The following is an 18,254-nucleotide window of genomic DNA, read 5'->3' as shown; positions in this document are numbered from 1 at the left end:
TATAGCAACATTTTTTAGTATGACCTTCTTTGCCACACACTTGCGAGTATCACGTCCCTTTTTCTTATTTGAGACTGCATAAGCTCTCGAATCGTAGATGAGTGCATTCGTTCTTTTCTCCTCGCTGAGAAGCAGACCTCTATAATCAAGGAATTCCATGTTGTTGTCTAGACGTAGTATCTTGACTGTATCTCCATATTGCTCGATTGGTAAGCTCTTCAGTAATATGGCCTTTTTATCATCGCCTTCTACTTTAGCTCCCAAGTCATTAAGCTGGCACAACAACACTTGCATGCGATTGAGGAAGACTCAAAGAGACTCTGACTCCTCCATCTGTAGATCAAATAGATCTTGTTTTTGAATGATACGTACTCCAAATAGAGACTCTAGGATCTCCCAATTCTCTGTCGCTGTGTCAACTTCACATCAAGGTGGTGGAAATACTCATAACCCAGAGCTCTGCCCATGTATCCGATCGCCTTTTCATTCTGTGTACCACACTGGAATTTTATCAGCATCATGTGATCTCTCCTTTGGTCTTTTCTCTGTCCCTGAAACAATGCTCCACACGCCCTTTTGCATGAACAATAGTCAGGTTGCCAATTGCCAAGAAGGGAAATTCTTGCCATTGAATGTAACCAGTGCTCCACCAGACTTCTCGTTCTTAGGCGTATCCATGCTTTACTCATTCAAGATCTCAATAAAACACGCCTTTGCTAACAATACCAACGATGAGCGTCGTCTAGTAACAGTGCCACTTCGAATGCTCCATGGCCTTCTCAGTTTCCTTGGTACAATGGGTATTTGACACATGCAAGATTGACTACGTAGCACTCTCTTGGACATAGATGATCACCTATGAATCCTCTCAGATGTAGACTATTAAACCGAGCTTTGATACCAATTGTTGGCAATCAGAGATGCAAGCTAGCACAAGTGAGCAACACATAAAATGACAGTATAGAATTGAGTCGAAAGCTTTATATTAATCTATAAGAAATACTTAGAGACCTCCACGCATCACTACTATGCTTGTTGTGGAGGTTTACAAGTCTTCAGTAATAAGCCACAAACGCTTTACACATGCATAGGCTCACAAAGAGCTCGCATGACAGCTACAAAAGCCATACACACACTACCTATCTATCACCCTGATGATAAGGAGGCAGAATCGACCCGAGAGGTGATCGTAAGACATCGTGCCTCTGCTCCAAGTGACCTCCTCATAGCTGCCAATAGTCACAACTCCCGACTCTCATGGAGGAGCTCCACACCATTAATAATGAAGCAGTAACTTGAAATGTCGAGACAAAGCTGCTATGAATAACCATGTAGAAACTTGCATGGAATTGTGCCACATGGCACCTAGTCTTTTTACCACTCCAATTAACCTTGGAGTCAAGTCTTCTCCTCATGAGGATGACTACATCCTACATCAACTCCAATAGACATTCAAACACAAGCTTGCATCCCTTGTGAGTCCTTCTCTCCCATTCTAGTCTCATTAAGGACCCATACGACTTCCATGCATCCAGCAGCCATGTAATTAGCTCTAAGCATGAAATCTTAAGTAGGAACCATAAGCAAACCTTATCATGCCAAGAGAGGGCATGCCATGCTGCCACCTGGTTGCTTTTCTTATTTTCATCAAACCTCGTGAACTATCGGGCTTGGCATTCAATTACACATCGAAGCCATTTACACAACAAAGAAGTGCCCCTAAGCCCAATAGCTGGGAGCCCCAATCTAGGAGCCCCAATCCACCTCTGAGCTTGGGAGCTTTAAGGGCTTCCCATGGTATTTAATGCATACACTGTTTCCCACCATCTTCAGCCTAAAGCGAAGGTAAAGCTATGGGGGTGTAGTAGGGGAGAGCCATACGAGGAATAGAATACATATCAACACAAGAACACTACTGCTTTATTCCATGCACGAATTACTCAATCACACCATCCTAAATCACTCACTCAATCACACCAAACTTACACACGCATTGTCATACTCACACTACACACACACCCATGTTCACATGCGACCTCCAGACTCTAGGCACTCCACTCCAAGTACATCAATCTACCCAACACCACTGACATTTCATTGGAAACTTTGGTCATGGACTCAAATATATTCAATCTTTGCAGTCCTATCAGTCCACTTTCATAGAGAGAAAGTGGCCCCCCCATTTCAACCTATGAGATTCTAACTAAACTGACCAACACCACAATTAAACTAACCGACCCACAATTAAATTGAACTAGCACAAAACACAAAATCACCGCCGACGAGTACAAGTTTTACCCAAGGTTAATCATTTAACTCCTCCCTCCGGCCCTCCATGTGGGGAGGAATCTGGTAGGATTTAGGTGATCGGTTGGTAGGCCGAAAGCGAGATTCTTGATAGGAAGCCTTTAGGGCGACAAGCGCCGCTGCCAAGTGACGGGTCCTGTGATCGGAGGGTGGAGATTTCTCGGTGCCGAGACTTGCCGAGCCGCGACCTGACGGCGCAGCTGGCAAGATTTCGAGCACGTTCCTTACCGGAAAGTCCTGGCCGGCCAATTCCCATAGACGGCTATATAAACGCGGTGTAGATGCTTGATCTTCAAGGAAAGGCTTAGGGTTGTGTTGTTCCTGCGCGACACTGTTTCGTTGACATTGCTCGTCAGTGAAGAAAGCTCGCTCGATCATCACCATGGAGCACTCCATCCCTGACTGGATGACAGCTCCTCACTCTATGGGAGTAGGCTTCTCATTCAAATCCCTAGTTTTAAGCTCGGAACATTTTGTTGACTTTTGTTTTTTCATCTTCGCTTCTGCAGATCTGGTTCTAACGTACATAATGTATATCCAGCGCACACGCGCGTCAGCTGCCTTCTTAAACCCACTGTTTTTATGGCCTATCACCGTTCCTCCCGCTTAGGTCGCTTGGCATTTCTGCCTTTATCGGCGATTAAATTACATTTAGATGCTTTAGCATCGTTGTCAGTAAGCCTGGACAGTTTTACCATCAGGTAGACATTTTAGTGAGTTTCCATGACCATATAAGGCAGCTTGGTGTACGATGTGGTTAGATGGGTAGTACAACAAACTAGAAAGGGCTACACTGGCATAAATTGCTGTTGCTGCATTAGTTTTGCAGATTTGGATATGTTGGTAGATATGGTTACGCGCTGATCTGGGATACATGTTGCGGCTTGTTATCGCAAAAGGTGGGGGAATTACGACTTGCTCTTATGAGCCAATCGAGAGCCTATCAACAGTCCAATCTATCCTCGTCAAGGATAAAGTGCTGTAAATTCCGTAAAGATAGTTATCGGGATAGCTGATTAGGGGACATCACAAAACGTGCAAGCATGTAGAATCCAAGTCGAGAGGGGGGGGAGGGACTTAAAAAAAAGATTATCAATGCCTTGGCTAGACACTTAGGAGACGAAACAAGACTTTAAACACGACCATCAATGTGAGGGACTACTCGTAGATGCTTCACCCAAATACTATGAAATAGCTATGGACTATCTCAGCCATTGATGAACTTTTAACACACTCTCCAAAATCTCAGGGGCTTTTAAAAAATAGGATAGGCAATCACTCTCTTGAGATTTCCAAGACTCACAAAAAAACAGGTTTTCTCATGAACCTCAGCATGCAATCGTAATGAGATCACAGGGGCAGGGTCAACTCGAAAGGGGACAAGATCTATTATCTCCCAGGTTTGTTATTCACAAGTGCCAAGCCTTGGGGCTTCACTTGTAAAGCTACCGTAGCAGCTAGGAGCCCAAGCTTGGGACGAGTATTTTAGGGTTGCAACTGCCCAATGACGTAAGAATAATATGTCCATGGCAGTTTATTTGTACATAAGGACTGCCAAACTACCCTATTTGAGGAGATTTGAAGCACCTACGTTCTGCCATTTATGTCCAAGTTTTCATACCTATGGTTTGACTCTTAGTGTCTTTCACAGACATTAATCTTCTTTAACTACCACACACTCTCTCTATTTGTATATGAGCTGAACAAGAGCCTATCAACAACTTATGAAGGATGCGGTCATATAATGGCCATAAAGGAACTGTCTCCGGCTCAACTATGCATTCGAATACCTCGAAAATGGAAGGCATACTGTAAAAAAAGAGCTCACGGAAAAATAAAGAACGGGGCTCACAAAAGGAAAGAGAGAATGCTCATTGTAATGAAGAAAGGAGGACACGTATGAATTTCAAGTATACTTATAGAGACACTGTGCATATAGAGCCACAATGGATATATACCCTCTTACTGAATCCGCAATATACAGTCAGTTATGGACCTCTTGAAAGCTCAAGGCTTGGAGGGTTTGCAAAACTAGATGATTTGCAATATATACTTTTCCTCGGCCTCGACAATCTCAGGCTCCTACATGTCTGGAACTCTCGCTAGTGCTAGTCCCACGTATGGCTTGAGCTATGAAACTTGAAACAGTGGATGCATACTCCACTTCTTCAGTAACAGAAGCTTCATGGGAGACCATGATTTGAATGACCAGAAATGGATAAAAACTCTGCTGTGAGAGCTCTGGGCAGATCTTCCCAATTCGCTTGAGTCTTTTTATGATCATCTTGAGGTAAACCCATTGAACTTTGTTGTAGTTAACATTCTTGTGGGTCTGTTAGGCTTCTTGTGCTGTGGCAATCTTTTCCACAAATCATGGTACTCGGTGATCTGATCGGCTTTATAACTTTCACCGAAGTTGATGTAAGAAGAGACTTGTATATAAAGCCAAATGCTGTCTCATATGGCATCTTGTGTATGCTACATCAACTGGCTGGAACTGATAAATAACACAAACCTTACTTTGTAGGACAGCCATCTGTCATGAGTAGCATAATTACTGGGCTGGTGATCCAACATGACTTTGTACCATTGTTGGTGGGGGTGCTACATCTTTATGCCAAGAAGCATGGTCTCTTGAACAAGGGACAACGCAAATTGCGTGCCCTTGCTGCTGAGAGTATCAGCGACATGTTCTCTGCTGTTGGGACATAATCATCCCCATGAATTGTTGGAATATCTGATTCCATTTGATTTGTTGGTCTGATCATAAGCGGCTAGCATTGTTTGTAGCCATCTCAAGGCCTTGTGATCGGCCGTGACTGTGAACTCCCGTCCAAACAAGAAATACTTCCAAGTTTGGCTGGAATCAGCTTGCTTCCTTTGAATGCTATAGGGACCGCTTTGCTATAGTACTGCTCCAGCGGCATAGTCAATGTGCTGAGCTACAAGGCTGTTTGCTCTAGTACTGTTCCAGCTGCATAGTCACTCTGCTGAGCTATAAGGCCTTGTGATCAGCCATGACTGTGAACTCCCGTCCAAACAAGAAATACTTCCAAGTTTGGCTGGAATCAGCTTGCATTCCTTTGAATGCTATAGGGACCGCTGTGCTATAGTACTGCTCCAGCGGCATAGTCTACAAGGCTGTTTGCTCTAGTACTGCTCCAGCTGCATGGTCACTCTGCTGAGCTATAAGGCCGTTTGCTGATCCTTCTTGAAGGCTGTAAGACCTGATGAATAGAATTGGGCAAATGATGCCTTCGACCCCTGTTGGATGACTGCTAGACCAGACTTCAGTATGCTGGGAAGTGAGCCAATTGGTTTCTGACATCAGGCAACTGACAACATGGCTGATCACTTGTCTGGCATGACGGCTGCAGTTCGTGGCCTGTGATGACATGGCAGCTTGCGGGGCTGCAATGGGATGTCAGACCGAATTCGCAGGCTGCTTTTTGCTTGATGCCTATCCATCCTGTACTTCCCCGCCCTTTGCCGCCCTGTGTGTGTGCTCCCCTGCCTGCTCATTGCTATTGAGCTTTGTCCCCTTACTGTTTCCTGCCTGTTGCACAGTTGTCATGGGCCTCGTTTGGTTGGATGTGCTCAGCTGTAGTATATGTTGTAGCTATGTGAGGTCCATTTAGTTGTGGCTGTATGTGGAGGGTGTGTGGGGTTTGGTTAGTTAGAGGGAGCAGGAAAAGGTTTGGCTGTTGGTTAGGTGAGTTTTGTTGTAAGGTCAGTTGTGTGTTTGGTTAGGCTAGCTTTGCAGCAAGATTAGATATGGGTTAGTTGTCTTTTTTGCTAGTATAGACATCCTAAACAATTCTTATAATCAAGGGATGTCTGCCATACTCGTGTTCTCTTTTTTCTGTTAAATTTTTATCTCAAATAGACCTGTTTTCAGGAAAGTAAGGGAATGATCGTAGCATGCTAGTTGAGATAGTCACTTGGAGAACATAGATTTTGGAGGTAAGTGAAGCTATTCTATGTGGAGGGCTCATAGCGAGGATACTTCTAGACATTTTACTTGATTTTGTGGCACTCTTCAACCTTTCTGTTCCATGTCTTCTAATATGACTCGGTTTTAGTGAGCTACCCTTTCTTAAAGGGTGCAATTTGCTTAATCAGATGCCTCTCAAGAGACCAAATGGTGCAAATTTTCCCAACTTTTTGTTTATGCACTGTGGAGGAATGCTTGCAAGTATAATGCAAGCAGAGCCATCAAGTACTCGTGATGCATTTGCAAATTCATTTGACTGATTTTGAAAGATCCTTCGTTGATGTTTTACTGCATGTTGGGGCTCGTTTAATTTGAAACTTTTCTTATTGAGACAATAAGACAACTTATGAAGTGCCCAGATTTTGATTCAGTGATTTTTTTGTTTGCTTGCAGACCACTATCATGGCTGTGCAGTATGATGGAGGTGTGGTTCTAGGAGCAGATTCACGCACAAGCACTGGTAAGATTCCACAAGAGGGTGAGCTGTAAATGCTGCACATCTTTCAGCTGTTGCTTGATACTCTTGTTTTTACTTAGGATATTGGCTACATGGATTGGACATATTTGCATGCTACCATTTGTTCCCCTAGTTTGGCTTCTGTTTCGGACAATTGATAGACACTCCTTTCATGTTGCAGGACTCATTAAGACACGTATTGATTTACTTCTCTTATAGTATTTTTCACTGCCTTCGTCTCACAAAGCAGACTTCCTATCCTCTCTACTCCTTGGATGAGTCAGTCTTTACATGTTGGTATAGAGAAATGCAATCTTCCTATATATATTTAGTAAAGATCCGTCCTTCATTTGATCCTATAGGGTTGGTACTAATTTTAAGGGAGCAAAGGCAATTTTTCAAGCATGCGGTAATGATATCCTTACATTCAGAAGCTCCGAGTTTCAGCTTAGACCTCTTTTTTCCTCTTTTTTCATTCTGTTGGGTGTAGGAAGCAATGGAAGCTCAAAAATGGAAGCAAGAAGGAGAAAAACGAGATGCTGTAATAGATTGCTGCAAAACTGAAGTGTGGAGGCTCAAGGGAGAGCCAACATAACAAAACCCTAGGGCTAATTGCCCTAACTGGACTAAGTGTCCTAATTGACCTAGATGGTACATAAACTAATTGTACCAATAGTCCTAACTGACTATAACTAGGCCTACAAGGCACATACCAAGGTATAAGTGGCATCTATGGATAGCCCATGAGATGGCCTACAAACCCCCCTCCATGGTATGGGCTGAAGTATCCTGGACATGGCTCAGGATACCTAAATATGTAGTGTCATGGTTGCACATGTTCGTCCCGTAGGGATATAGCAACTTATGACTATACAGAGTACAACAGATCAAGTTACAAAAAGGTACTAAGTTTAAAGCTTGCCGAAAAGCCCCAAACTTAGGTCGAGGTAGAGCCTTTGTAAAAAGATCTACCAAGTTGTCTTCAATGGGAACATAAGACAACTCAATATCACCTGTTGATAATCGCTCTCTGACATAGTGATAGTAAACCTCAATGTGCTTTGTGCGAGTGTGGAAAATTGGATTCCATGCAACAGCCAAAGCACTTTGACTATCAGTGAAGATGACGGTAGGAGTAGTCTAACATGCACAAAGATCTGCAACTAGCTTTCGAAGCCAAACACACTCCACTGTAGCTGTAAAAGCTGCTCTGTACTCAATGGGAACATAAGACAACTCAATATCACCTGTTGATAATCGCTCTCTGACATAGTGATAGTGAACCTCAATGTGCTTAGTGCGAGCTTGGAAAACTGGATTCCATGCAACAGCCAAAGCACTTTGACTATCAGTGAAGATGACGGTAGGAGCAGTCTGACATGCATAAAGATTTGCAAGTAGCTTTCGAAGCCAAACACACTCCACTGTAGTTGTAAAAGCTGCTCTGTACTCAGCTTCACAGCTAGAAGTAGCAACTGCTACTCGGCTTCTTGCTGAACCAAGAAACACATGAAGTACCAAGCCTAAAACAATTGCCACTATGTGACACACGAGTGTCAGAACAACCAGCCCAATCACTATCAGTGAATCCATGCATGACAAGTGAAGTATCAACCCAATAATGAAGGCCTAAATGCTGAGTGCCTTTAAGATATCTGAAAACACGCTTCACGGCATGCCAATGGTGCATAGATGGGTTGTGCATATATCTGCTCAACTGTGAGACAGCATACTGTAGATCAGGTCTCGTATGGCATAGGTAAATCAAACAACCAACTGCTTGTTGATAGAGAGTGACATCACATGTACCGCTGCTGTAAACTACTCGGTGCTTTCTATCAATTCAGACAACGGATTTTGTAGAGGCATTTGAATGAAATGATTGCGAGTTGCCCAACACATATACTTGAACTTAAGAGTTTGCAATTAAGCTGGAATTAAGACTTATCCAGCTTAAACACAAAGTGACATCATTGGAGATTGCAAGATGATTGAGGGGCCAAGACGGCCCCCCCCCCCCCCCCCCTATCCAGGCTCACTTTATTCTTGAAAATGGAGATACAAGACCAAGGTGCAATGCACCTTCCAAACTGATGAACTCAGTGAAAACCTAGGACCTAGATACAAGACTCAAGAGCATATGTGCAAGGTAGACAACAAAAAGGAGGACTCCAAGCTCAGGTTTCAACTGTTGGCTTGCCCAATCCACAAGGAAGAAGCCTGCAACAATCACCACTTACATCCAACATTAGAGGCAAGCACTAGATTCTAGAAAGATAGTAGAAACAACATGAAATAGTGCTGTAAATGAGATAAACTTGACAATACAGGCTCCCTTCGTGACTTGACCCTTTTGTAGATGAAGTCCTTGATGCCTCTGAAGCTACCTTGGGTGAGGAGAGTGTGGAAATGGGGCTGGAATGAGAACAGCTTAGAAAAACAGCCTGTAGGCTAGAGAGAGAAAGTCTTTATGGAGTGAGCTGTAGAGAGAGAGTGCCAGTGCTGATCCCAAGGGAGGGGATGTAAGAGAGGAGCTGCTGCTGTTCCAGAGGTGCACAGAAAGGCAGATTTCTGCAAGGGGAATGGGCTGGAGCAGTAGAGAGAGAAATTTTGCAGTAGAGAGAGAAAGACTGCAGCAGGAGAGAGAAAGGGGCTGTGGCTGCTCCAGGCTAGGAGAAGGAGAGAGGATGCTGCTGCTGTTCTAGAAGAGCTGAGAGGGGGCAGATTTCTGGAGAGGAAGGGCTGGAGCTGTAGAGAGAGAATGTGCTGCTGTAGAGAGAGAAAGTGCTGCTGTAGAGAGAGAAAGTGCTGCTGAGGAGAGAGAATGGCCTGGGGAGAAGCTGGCTGCCCCCAAGGAGCTGGAGAGGTTCTGCTGCATCAACCAAAAGGAGAGAGAAGAAAAGGCTCAGCCCCCCCCCCCCCAAGCTTAGAGTGGAAGGTGGACACTTGTCCCAGATTTTTGGTGGGCTGCAGTCCCAAAGAGGACAGCCCACAACCTGCCCCAAATCTACCAGATTTGGAGCCAGACACTTGGCCTGCATGCCCTGCCACTTGCCATGCATGCTGCCACATGTGCGGGACAGGTGGACTGACCTGCCAGCTCAGATTCCATGTGGTAGTCTTCCACGTGTGGCTCCCAAAAACCCTAAAATTTCAAAGTTGTCAGAGTTCAATTCTGATCGCACCCACGGGTTCGTAACAGCTTGGACTATCTGTTGACGTACTCTAAGGTCATAATTGAGCCATACTGAGCTCATTTGTTTGTTGTCTTATCTTGTATCTCCATTACTCTTGGCATGCTGCCAGGCCCACACCCAAAGCTCAGGGAACATTCTTTTGAATGGTTCCTAGGTCAGTGTGCAATTTGTGCATTTGATTGGTCCCATGCTTGGGTACTCAGGTGGGGCGTGGTTTCCAGATGTCCGTCTCAAAAATAGGCCATCACTCTTGTGGGTCACTAATGCCCATAACCCCAAGCAAGGGGGTCCACCCTCACATGCTAGACCTAGTCCCCATTGTCTGTAACTCAACAATAGGAAAACATTTCAGCATGTGTCCCAGTCACATGCATGTCATCCACATAAAGGACTAAAATCAGCAAATCTGTCCCACTTGCGGATGTAAAGGGTAGCCTCTATAGGGCTGTTCTGAAAGCCAAGTGTGGGCAAATGAGTATGAATTCTCGAATACCAAGCCCAAGGTGCTTGCTTCAATCCATAGAGGGCCTTTTTCAAGCGACATACCTTGCTTTTAGAACCTTCAACCTCAAAGCCAAGAGGTTGGGAAACATAGGCCTCTTCCTGCAAATGCTCTTGAAGGAAAGGTGTCTTAATATCAAGCTGATGTATCTGCCAATGAAAGTGGGCAGTAAAGGCAATAACAATGCGAATAGTAGTGATCTTGGAAGTGGGAGCAAAAGTCTCCTCAATGTCAATGCCATGTTGCTGAGCATAGCCCTTAGCAACAAGACGGGCTTTGTAACGGTCAACTGAACCATCAGCTTTCCGTTTGATTTTGTAAACCCACTTAGTTCCAATGGCATTCTTGCCATGAGGCAAATCACACAACTTCCAAGTGTTATTATGATGGGCTTGCATGGCCTTCATCCAACAATGATTCTGAAAGGCTTCTTGATGACATAAGGGCTCTTCATTGCATGCTGTAGCAACCAAAGCATAAGCAACAAAACTAGCATGCTCTTTCTAGACAGCTGCTCTCGTACTTTTAATGTGTCAAGGAGCCAACGGGGTACCTTTTTTGGGCTCTTGAATTTCTGCTCTTTCCTAGTCAAGAGCCCCGTGCAAATGATCCTGATCAATGAGAGGCATATCATGCTGAATTTCTGGCTGCAAATGACCAATAGATGGAGGAGGTACAACTTAGATGGAACATCATCCCAAGCATCGGATTTAAACAAAGGCATCAAGTTGTCAAATATGTCAGGGGCATCAACAACGGCATGTTTTTAACAGTCCAGCAAAGGCATAGTGGAAGATTCATCAAATACAATATCCCGATTGACAAAACCCTTGCTCGTGCGGGGCTGATATAGCTTATAGCCCTTGCTCTTTAAACTATACCCAAGAAAAATGCACTTGACATCTTTAGCATCCAACTTAGTGCATTTCTGTGAAGTCACATGAGCATAAGCTAAGCATCCAAAAGTCCTCATGTGGGAAATGCGAGGCTTACGACTCGTCCAAGCCTCATAAGGTGTGATAGTCTGCAATGCCTTTGTAGGACATTTATTCAAGAAGTAATTTGCACACATGACCGCATCCAACCACAACTTATTAGGCAAATGTTTGCCTTTCAACATGCATCTGGCCATTTTTATCACTGATCTATTCTTCCGCTCAACCACGGGATTCTGTTGAGGAGTATAGGCACCGTGCATCGATGATTGATGCCACGGGAAGCAAAAAAACAGCAAACTCCTTCGACATGTATTCACCTCCCTTGTCTGTAATAAGGTGAGCAATGTGCAGCCCACTCTCATTCTCAGCCAAGGTAATAAAGTGCTTGAAGCATGAAGAAACTTTAGATTTGGATTTCAATGCGAAAATCCAAGTGTACATGGTGAAATCATCAATAAAGTGACAAAATAGTAGAACCCCCCAAGAGCTGCAACCCTCATGGGTCCACAAACATCACTATGAACCAGATAAAGCTTGCGTGAAGCACCAACTCTCCCATCCTTGGGAAATGCAGCACGGTGCATCTTACCAACAAGCAAGCATGGTTCACAAACATGTTTGGTAGGCATATGCATTTTGGGAAGATCCACAACCATATCTTCCTTATATAACTTCACCAGGGCTCCAAAATTGAGGTGTTGAAACCTCTCATGCCACAAATGAGTATCTGCCATGGTAGAATCAAGAGCAAAGGCATGTGCATCGGCAAGTGCAGCATCATCATCCAAACATCTGTCATAAGCATCAAGTTTATAAAGACCTCTAGACAATGTGCCAGTCAAAACCATGGAAAAGGCATGTGTAGCATCATACACTACACACCTCACACCATAACAAAGAACCTGAAAGCCACATGTAGCATTGGCTGAAATAGAAATGAGGTTCTTACGAATGCCTGGAACATAAAGCACATGCTCTAGAGTAACAATACCACAAGAGACAGAAGTAAGAGCAACTTGCCCAATACCTTTCACGGTATATGATGCATTATTGGCTCATGTGACACTGCTCCCCTGAGATGTAAGCTCCAATGAGCTGAATAACTTACGGCAAGAAGTGATGTGCTTGCTAGCACCACTATCAAAGAATGAGGCATCATGAACATCTGAAACTGCCATACAAGCATCATGAACATTAGGATTATACTGACATGTAACCAAGAAAGCCTAATGCTAGTCTTGTGTGAAATTAGCGGGCTCATGTCGTTCTTCTGCACTAGAAGAACCAGATAATGCAAGACCAGACTCTTTCTTTTTCTTTTCAGATGCTATGTGCTTCTTGCATTCAGAAATATCATGCTCAGGTTTCCTGCAATAATTACATCTCTTCTTCTTTTTGTTATCCCCTGAAGAAGAGGCACCATGTGAATGATCAGCATGGGAATGAGAGGGTTTTCCAGTTGAAACCTTTATAGAGAAACGATAGGATTTGCAGTGGAGCGATAAAAAATAGACGATACCCAGACACAACTGAAGAATGGAACTAAAAAAACATAGGGCCTGTCGGTAATATGAAAAATTGAATGCAAGAACCTCAAGCTGTCGTGTCTCAAGAACCGTGGCTGAGGAGAATCAGAAAGATGATTCCATGTAGAGAAACGGTAGAAAAGATAGCAGCAGAGGGAGCGAAATGCAGTCCTCCGTATTGCTCGATGATGACGAAGATGATGAAGGGCTGGAGCTGCCCTAGGAAATGGCTGAAAACAGCATGCTCTGAGGAAGGAACCTTCAGGCTATCTGGAATAGCAACATGATGAAGAAAAGGAGCTCATCTGGCTGTAGATTTGGAGGTGTATGCGCAGCAGAGGATGAGGAGATGTGGAAGCTTGTAGGCAGCCACTCAGGAGCAGATCTGGAGCAGCAGTTGGAGGTCCAGGGCTAGATCTGGAGGAGAGGAATAGAGAGACAGAGGAGTTGGGGCAGAACTGGAGCAGAGGAGGCAGAGAATGAGTTGGGGCAGGCTTAATAGCCAGTTCTGGAGCAGGAGGGGCAGCAGCAAAGGATGGAGGTGGTGAGGAGCAGCTGCAGGTCCTGTCGCTGAGAGTGAGGGGGTAGGGAGTCTTTTATAGGGCTGACCCAGGAGGTCGGCCAGCTGGTCGGTCAGTTCCTAGGTCGGTGGGTTGGCCAGCTGGTCGGCCAGTTATGGTCGGCCATTTTTGGCCTTTCTGGCCACTTGTTTGGCCCTGCTGGCTGTCCTTTTGGCTGGCCTGTTTGGTGCCTTTTGTGCCTTTGGCTGGCCTTAATGCCCCTAAAATAGAGATTGCTGATAGCTGGTATGTTTGCTTCTAAAGTGGGGATTGTAGTTGCTTAACAACCTTGCCTTTACCTTTGTGTTTGTGATGGGCAGCAAATGCTTGATCACCAGCTTGCGATTCACACGACTTTGCTCCTCCTGAAGAAGAAGAGCTACTAGCTGGTCAAATGAGATATGATTGGCATCACCGGCTGCAACCAACCTCAATGTAGTAGCAAAGCCTTGATATGAATCAGGCAACCCATCAAGGGTATTAGAAACAAGCTGAGAATCAGGCAGAATCTCATCAATGTTGGCCAACTTCAAATCCTTCACATTAGTGAGATATGCATCCATGTTACCACCCTCATCAAGCTTCAAATCTTTCAATTGCTTGCGGGGATAGGCAACCCTTGCCTCATTCCGGACTTGATACAAAGATGCAAGCTGATCCCATGCTTGCTTAGCTGTCTTGCAAGACCGTATATGAGGGACAATAACCCGTTTCATTGAAAGAGCAAGCAAGGCATGTGCTTTGGCATCACGACCATCCCAATGAATTTGATCTTGTGAAGGAGGCAAAGCACCTGGGCTGTCCTAAGGTGTACCTGCTGCAAGAAAAATTCCCAAAGGCAACATGAGGCCTTTCCAAAATGCAAATGAAGCAGAAATTGGAAAGAACCAATGCAACAACGGCTTACCCAATGATGTAGCCCGAAAGGACAGGAGTGAAAGGCTTTGAATGCGAATGAGGGCTGGAAATGAGAATTACAGTAAAAGAAAGTGCTCCCACGAGGAGGAGAGCACTTAGAAATGAGAGAAGAGTGATCCAATGGAGGGGTACTCGCAACCCGGGGCAAAGAATGGAAGAAGAAAGGGCTCAAAGAGTGATCTCCAGATCACTTCAGCAATCTCCAAAGAGCTTCAACAGGGGGCACACAACACGAGGCAGCAAGAAACACCTCTAAAATGAAGGCACAAATTTCGAGGCTGGTCGAAATAGTCCTTCGGTGCAGCAAAAGCTGACGCAGCAGGTCCGTACAACCTGTACGGATGGCGGTACAGAATTTGTACAGAAATCTGCAGTCACATGTGCGAATAGAAGGTGCCGTACAATTGTACGGATTCCATACTGCAGGTAGCCCCACACGTGAGGTAAAAACTGAGAAAAAACAGCTCCAATCGCTTCAAAATGTAGCTCCCTTTGCGATGGATGCTCCAAAATGTGGTCTTCTCGTGTCAAGATCAGGGTTTTGGCGACAGAAGTGCTTGGAGAGGCTTCAAACACTGATGGGTCTGTAGACATGGGTTGTAGAAACCAGCAAAACCAGCAAGAATGAGGGCGCAGGAGGCTGCCAAACAGCTTGGGAAAGCTGTCAATGGTTGAGGGAATGGATTCCCGACCTGCTCTGATACCACTGTTGGGTGTAGGAAGCAATGGAAGCCCAAAAATGGAAGCAAGAAGGAGAAAAACACAGATGCTGTAATAGATTGTTGCAAACCTGAAGTGTCGAGAGCCAACATAACAAAACCCTAGGGCTAACTGTCCTAATTGACCTAGATGGTATATAAACTAATTGAACCAATAGTCCTAATTGACTATAACTAGGCCTACAGGCACATACCAAGGTATAAGTGGCATCTATGGATAGCCCATGAGCCTTAACAAGCATTAAGTACTAAACATAGACATCATATAAACATAGGGAGATTACATAGCATATTGTTGCTTGCTGTCCAAACAAGCCATGTATCTCATTAACTCCTATTAGCACATTTGAGGTATTTGGTATAAAAAAACATTCAAGAAAGGCATTCCTTCGAAACCCTAGACTCTTAGACCTCGCTTCCAAGCAGACATTGCCTCATGGCTTTCTAGATAGGCAGTGTGGCTCTTATACCATGTTAAAACAAATACAGACGCCTTGCTAGTTTCTCCACAGAGCGGAAGTAATTAATGGATGTGGCATATGCAACAGAGAATCTTGAGTACAGAGAAAAGGGAATGCTCAACATAACTTCAAAATTTGTGTCCACAAGAGAACTCACGGGCACCAATTCTGGAGTAAGACAATTATAGAAATCTCAAAGTATATTACAAAAGTGAGTCAAACACTTCTTACAGAGACCTTTGCATAAATGGATGCCCAAGTATGCTAGAAACTTGGCAAGATATTATCCTCTCTTTCTCAAAATGACAAAACCATCCACAGTTCGTGTAACTCTTACATGCAATATGAATATGAAAGATCACTCACAAGGACACGAGATGTGTGATCAAAAAATGACTCTCGGAGGGATGAATTCCACACACACACACACACACACGTGCTGCCTCACCCCCACTGTGGATTTTCGGCTTACATCGAAGCTGATTATCGTGACTATGACCTCTGACATGCAAGCTAAGCTTGCTCTACAGTAGACAACTCTCATGTGTGAGAAAGAAAGAAAGAAAGTTTATTAAAGTTTTCGGAAGACCGATGGGTCTATGAGACTGCGAAAAAACCTGAATACAATGAGCTGTGGTAGTGGAGCTACTAAACGAGCATCCACACCAATGCAGAATGCAATAAAATGCAAAATGACAGTACTAAGTCCTAAGTACAACATCCCGACTATGCTGACCTCATGCCTCCGCTTCCACAGCCTCGTCCATCCTGATGTCCTATTGCTGACGATGATGATGATGATGGTTATGATGATGATGCTGAGATATATATATATATATATATATATATATATATAAACAAGGAGGGGATGTCCCCAAGTGTGATCTGTGATGCTGAGCTATCGGGTCATAGGCTTCGGGTCATGGTCATGTCGAGGTCTCGCCTCATGGGGGGGTCTATGTGATCTGGTTGAAAGAACTCTGTGATAGAGCTTTCAGAGGTATGAGTCAAGGGAGAAGTTTGCTCCTGTCTCCGTGCTCGGAGTATCCTATCTCGGTGTCTGAACATCTCATGAATGAAACCACCCAAACATCGCTGGTTTGGGTAGGAGAGGACACGAGCCAACATCCCATAACTATCTCTGAAGAGGCAGTGGAAACACCCTCGGATCTCATAGTAAACAGGACACTTGAAGATGAAATGCCCCTCTGTCTCAATCTTCTGCATGTCACACAGTGTGCATATGCGCCTCTCCTTGGGTAACCGCTCTGCGTGGCCGCTCTCGATACGAAGTCTGTGTGAAGAGACTCGGAATTGCCCAAGGGAGATCCTCAGCGAGTGGGGTAGGTGAATCTGCGTGTATCTTGGTGGATCAATGAAACCCTCCGCTGTGATATGTAAGAAGTGATCTCTGTAGAAGCCCAGCTTCACTAGAAGATCACTCGGGCCCAACCAAGTGCGGAATGTGTGTAGCTGTAGTAGATCCTCACGGATAACCTGGTTGACCTCGTGTGATAGGAGGGGAGAGAAAGGAGCATCCATGTTGTACTGGAAAGGGGGTAGTTTGTCCATGTGGAGCCCTAGTCCTGTAAACCATCTCTCTGTGTGTGCATACCAACACCTCTGATCTCCCCCTGCTGCAAGTGCCATAGAAGAGGACAGTGCTAGCCATGGTATCCTGCTACGCCTAGATGTGTAATCCCCATACTCCCTGACTCGGTACAGATATGTAATGACCTGAAATGCAGCATCTAGTTGTAATGGGGGTGACCCAAACTCCGCCCGAATGATCTGGTGAGGGACGGATGGCTTACCATGGATCATCTGTGATAACATGAGAACCTGTAGCCGCTTCACCCTGGCCCACTCTGTATCCGATAAATCTGGCCCCCAGCATGGGCTGCCATACATCCGTGCAGGGCTGACCAAGGAGTCAAAAAGCGGTCCGTGGATTTTGAAAATGAGAGCACAAGCACTAGTCTAGCCAATGAAGCATATCCTCTGCTCAGGCGCGCCTGCATCGCGGGTCTCATGGTCAAGGTGAGTCTGGAAAAGATGACCCCTAGATAAGTGTATGATGAAACTACCTCAACAGGGGACCCCTCAAATGTGAAATGCTCATTGCGCATGACGACTCGGGATGTATTGAAGATCATAACCTTGGTTTTACCCAAGTTGACCTTCAAATCGGAAAAGACGACCCCTAGATAAATGTATGATGAAACTACCTCAACAGGGGACCCCTCAAATGTGAAATGCTCATCGCGCATGACAACTCGGTATGTATTGAAGATCATAACCTTGGTTTTACCCAAGTTGACCTTCAAATCATGAGACTCACAAAAGGACTGTAGTGCGTCAAGGTGTCTCTGGAGCCCCTCCGCTGAGGAAGACAAGAGAGCCACGTCATCTGCATAAAGTAATATCCGGGTCAGCGTACCCGCGAGAGAGTAACCTATCCCACCTTGTGCTTGCATCCCTGTCTCGAGCTCGTCGATGTAAAGGCCAAACAAGGTAGGTGATAATGGGCACCCTTGTTTGACCTCGATAGTGCTCATGATCTTGTTGGTCCATCCATGTCCGGACTTTGCCTGAAACTCGCTCATTAAGTGCCATGACAGCCCCAATGATCTCGTGGTTGTAACCCAGATCCTGTAGGCATTGTATGAGACGAG

At 44.9% G+C, this 18,254-nt stretch overlaps 1 protein-coding gene across 1 annotated transcript in view; it reads left to right on the top strand.

Annotated features, from left to right (window-relative positions):
• Positions 1-2,565: 2,565 nt before the first annotated feature.
• Positions 2,566-18,254, top strand: part of PBA1 (N-terminal nucleophile aminohydrolases (Ntn hydrolases) superfamily protein) — a 34,036-nt gene continuing 18,347 nt past the window's right edge. Inside the window, exons 1-2 of the mRNA XM_087372618.1 lie at positions 2,566-2,737; positions 6,695-6,761. Coding sequence (XP_087228744.1) covers positions 2,690-2,737; positions 6,695-6,761 — 115 coding nt within the window. The 5' untranslated portion in view covers positions 2,566-2,689. The remainder of the gene's footprint in view (positions 2,738-6,694; positions 6,762-18,254) is intronic.

Source organism: Dipteris shenzhenensis, chromosome 3 (genome assembly GCF_047967505.1).
Source record: "Dipteris shenzhenensis isolate YYH24624 ecotype China chromosome 3, Dip_SZ_1.0, whole genome shotgun sequence".
Classification (NCBI taxonomy): Eukaryota; Viridiplantae; Streptophyta; class Polypodiopsida; order Gleicheniales; family Dipteridaceae; genus Dipteris; species Dipteris shenzhenensis.
The sequence above is the reverse complement of the archived record's forward strand: the minus strand, read 5'-3'. Positions and strand labels throughout refer to the sequence as shown.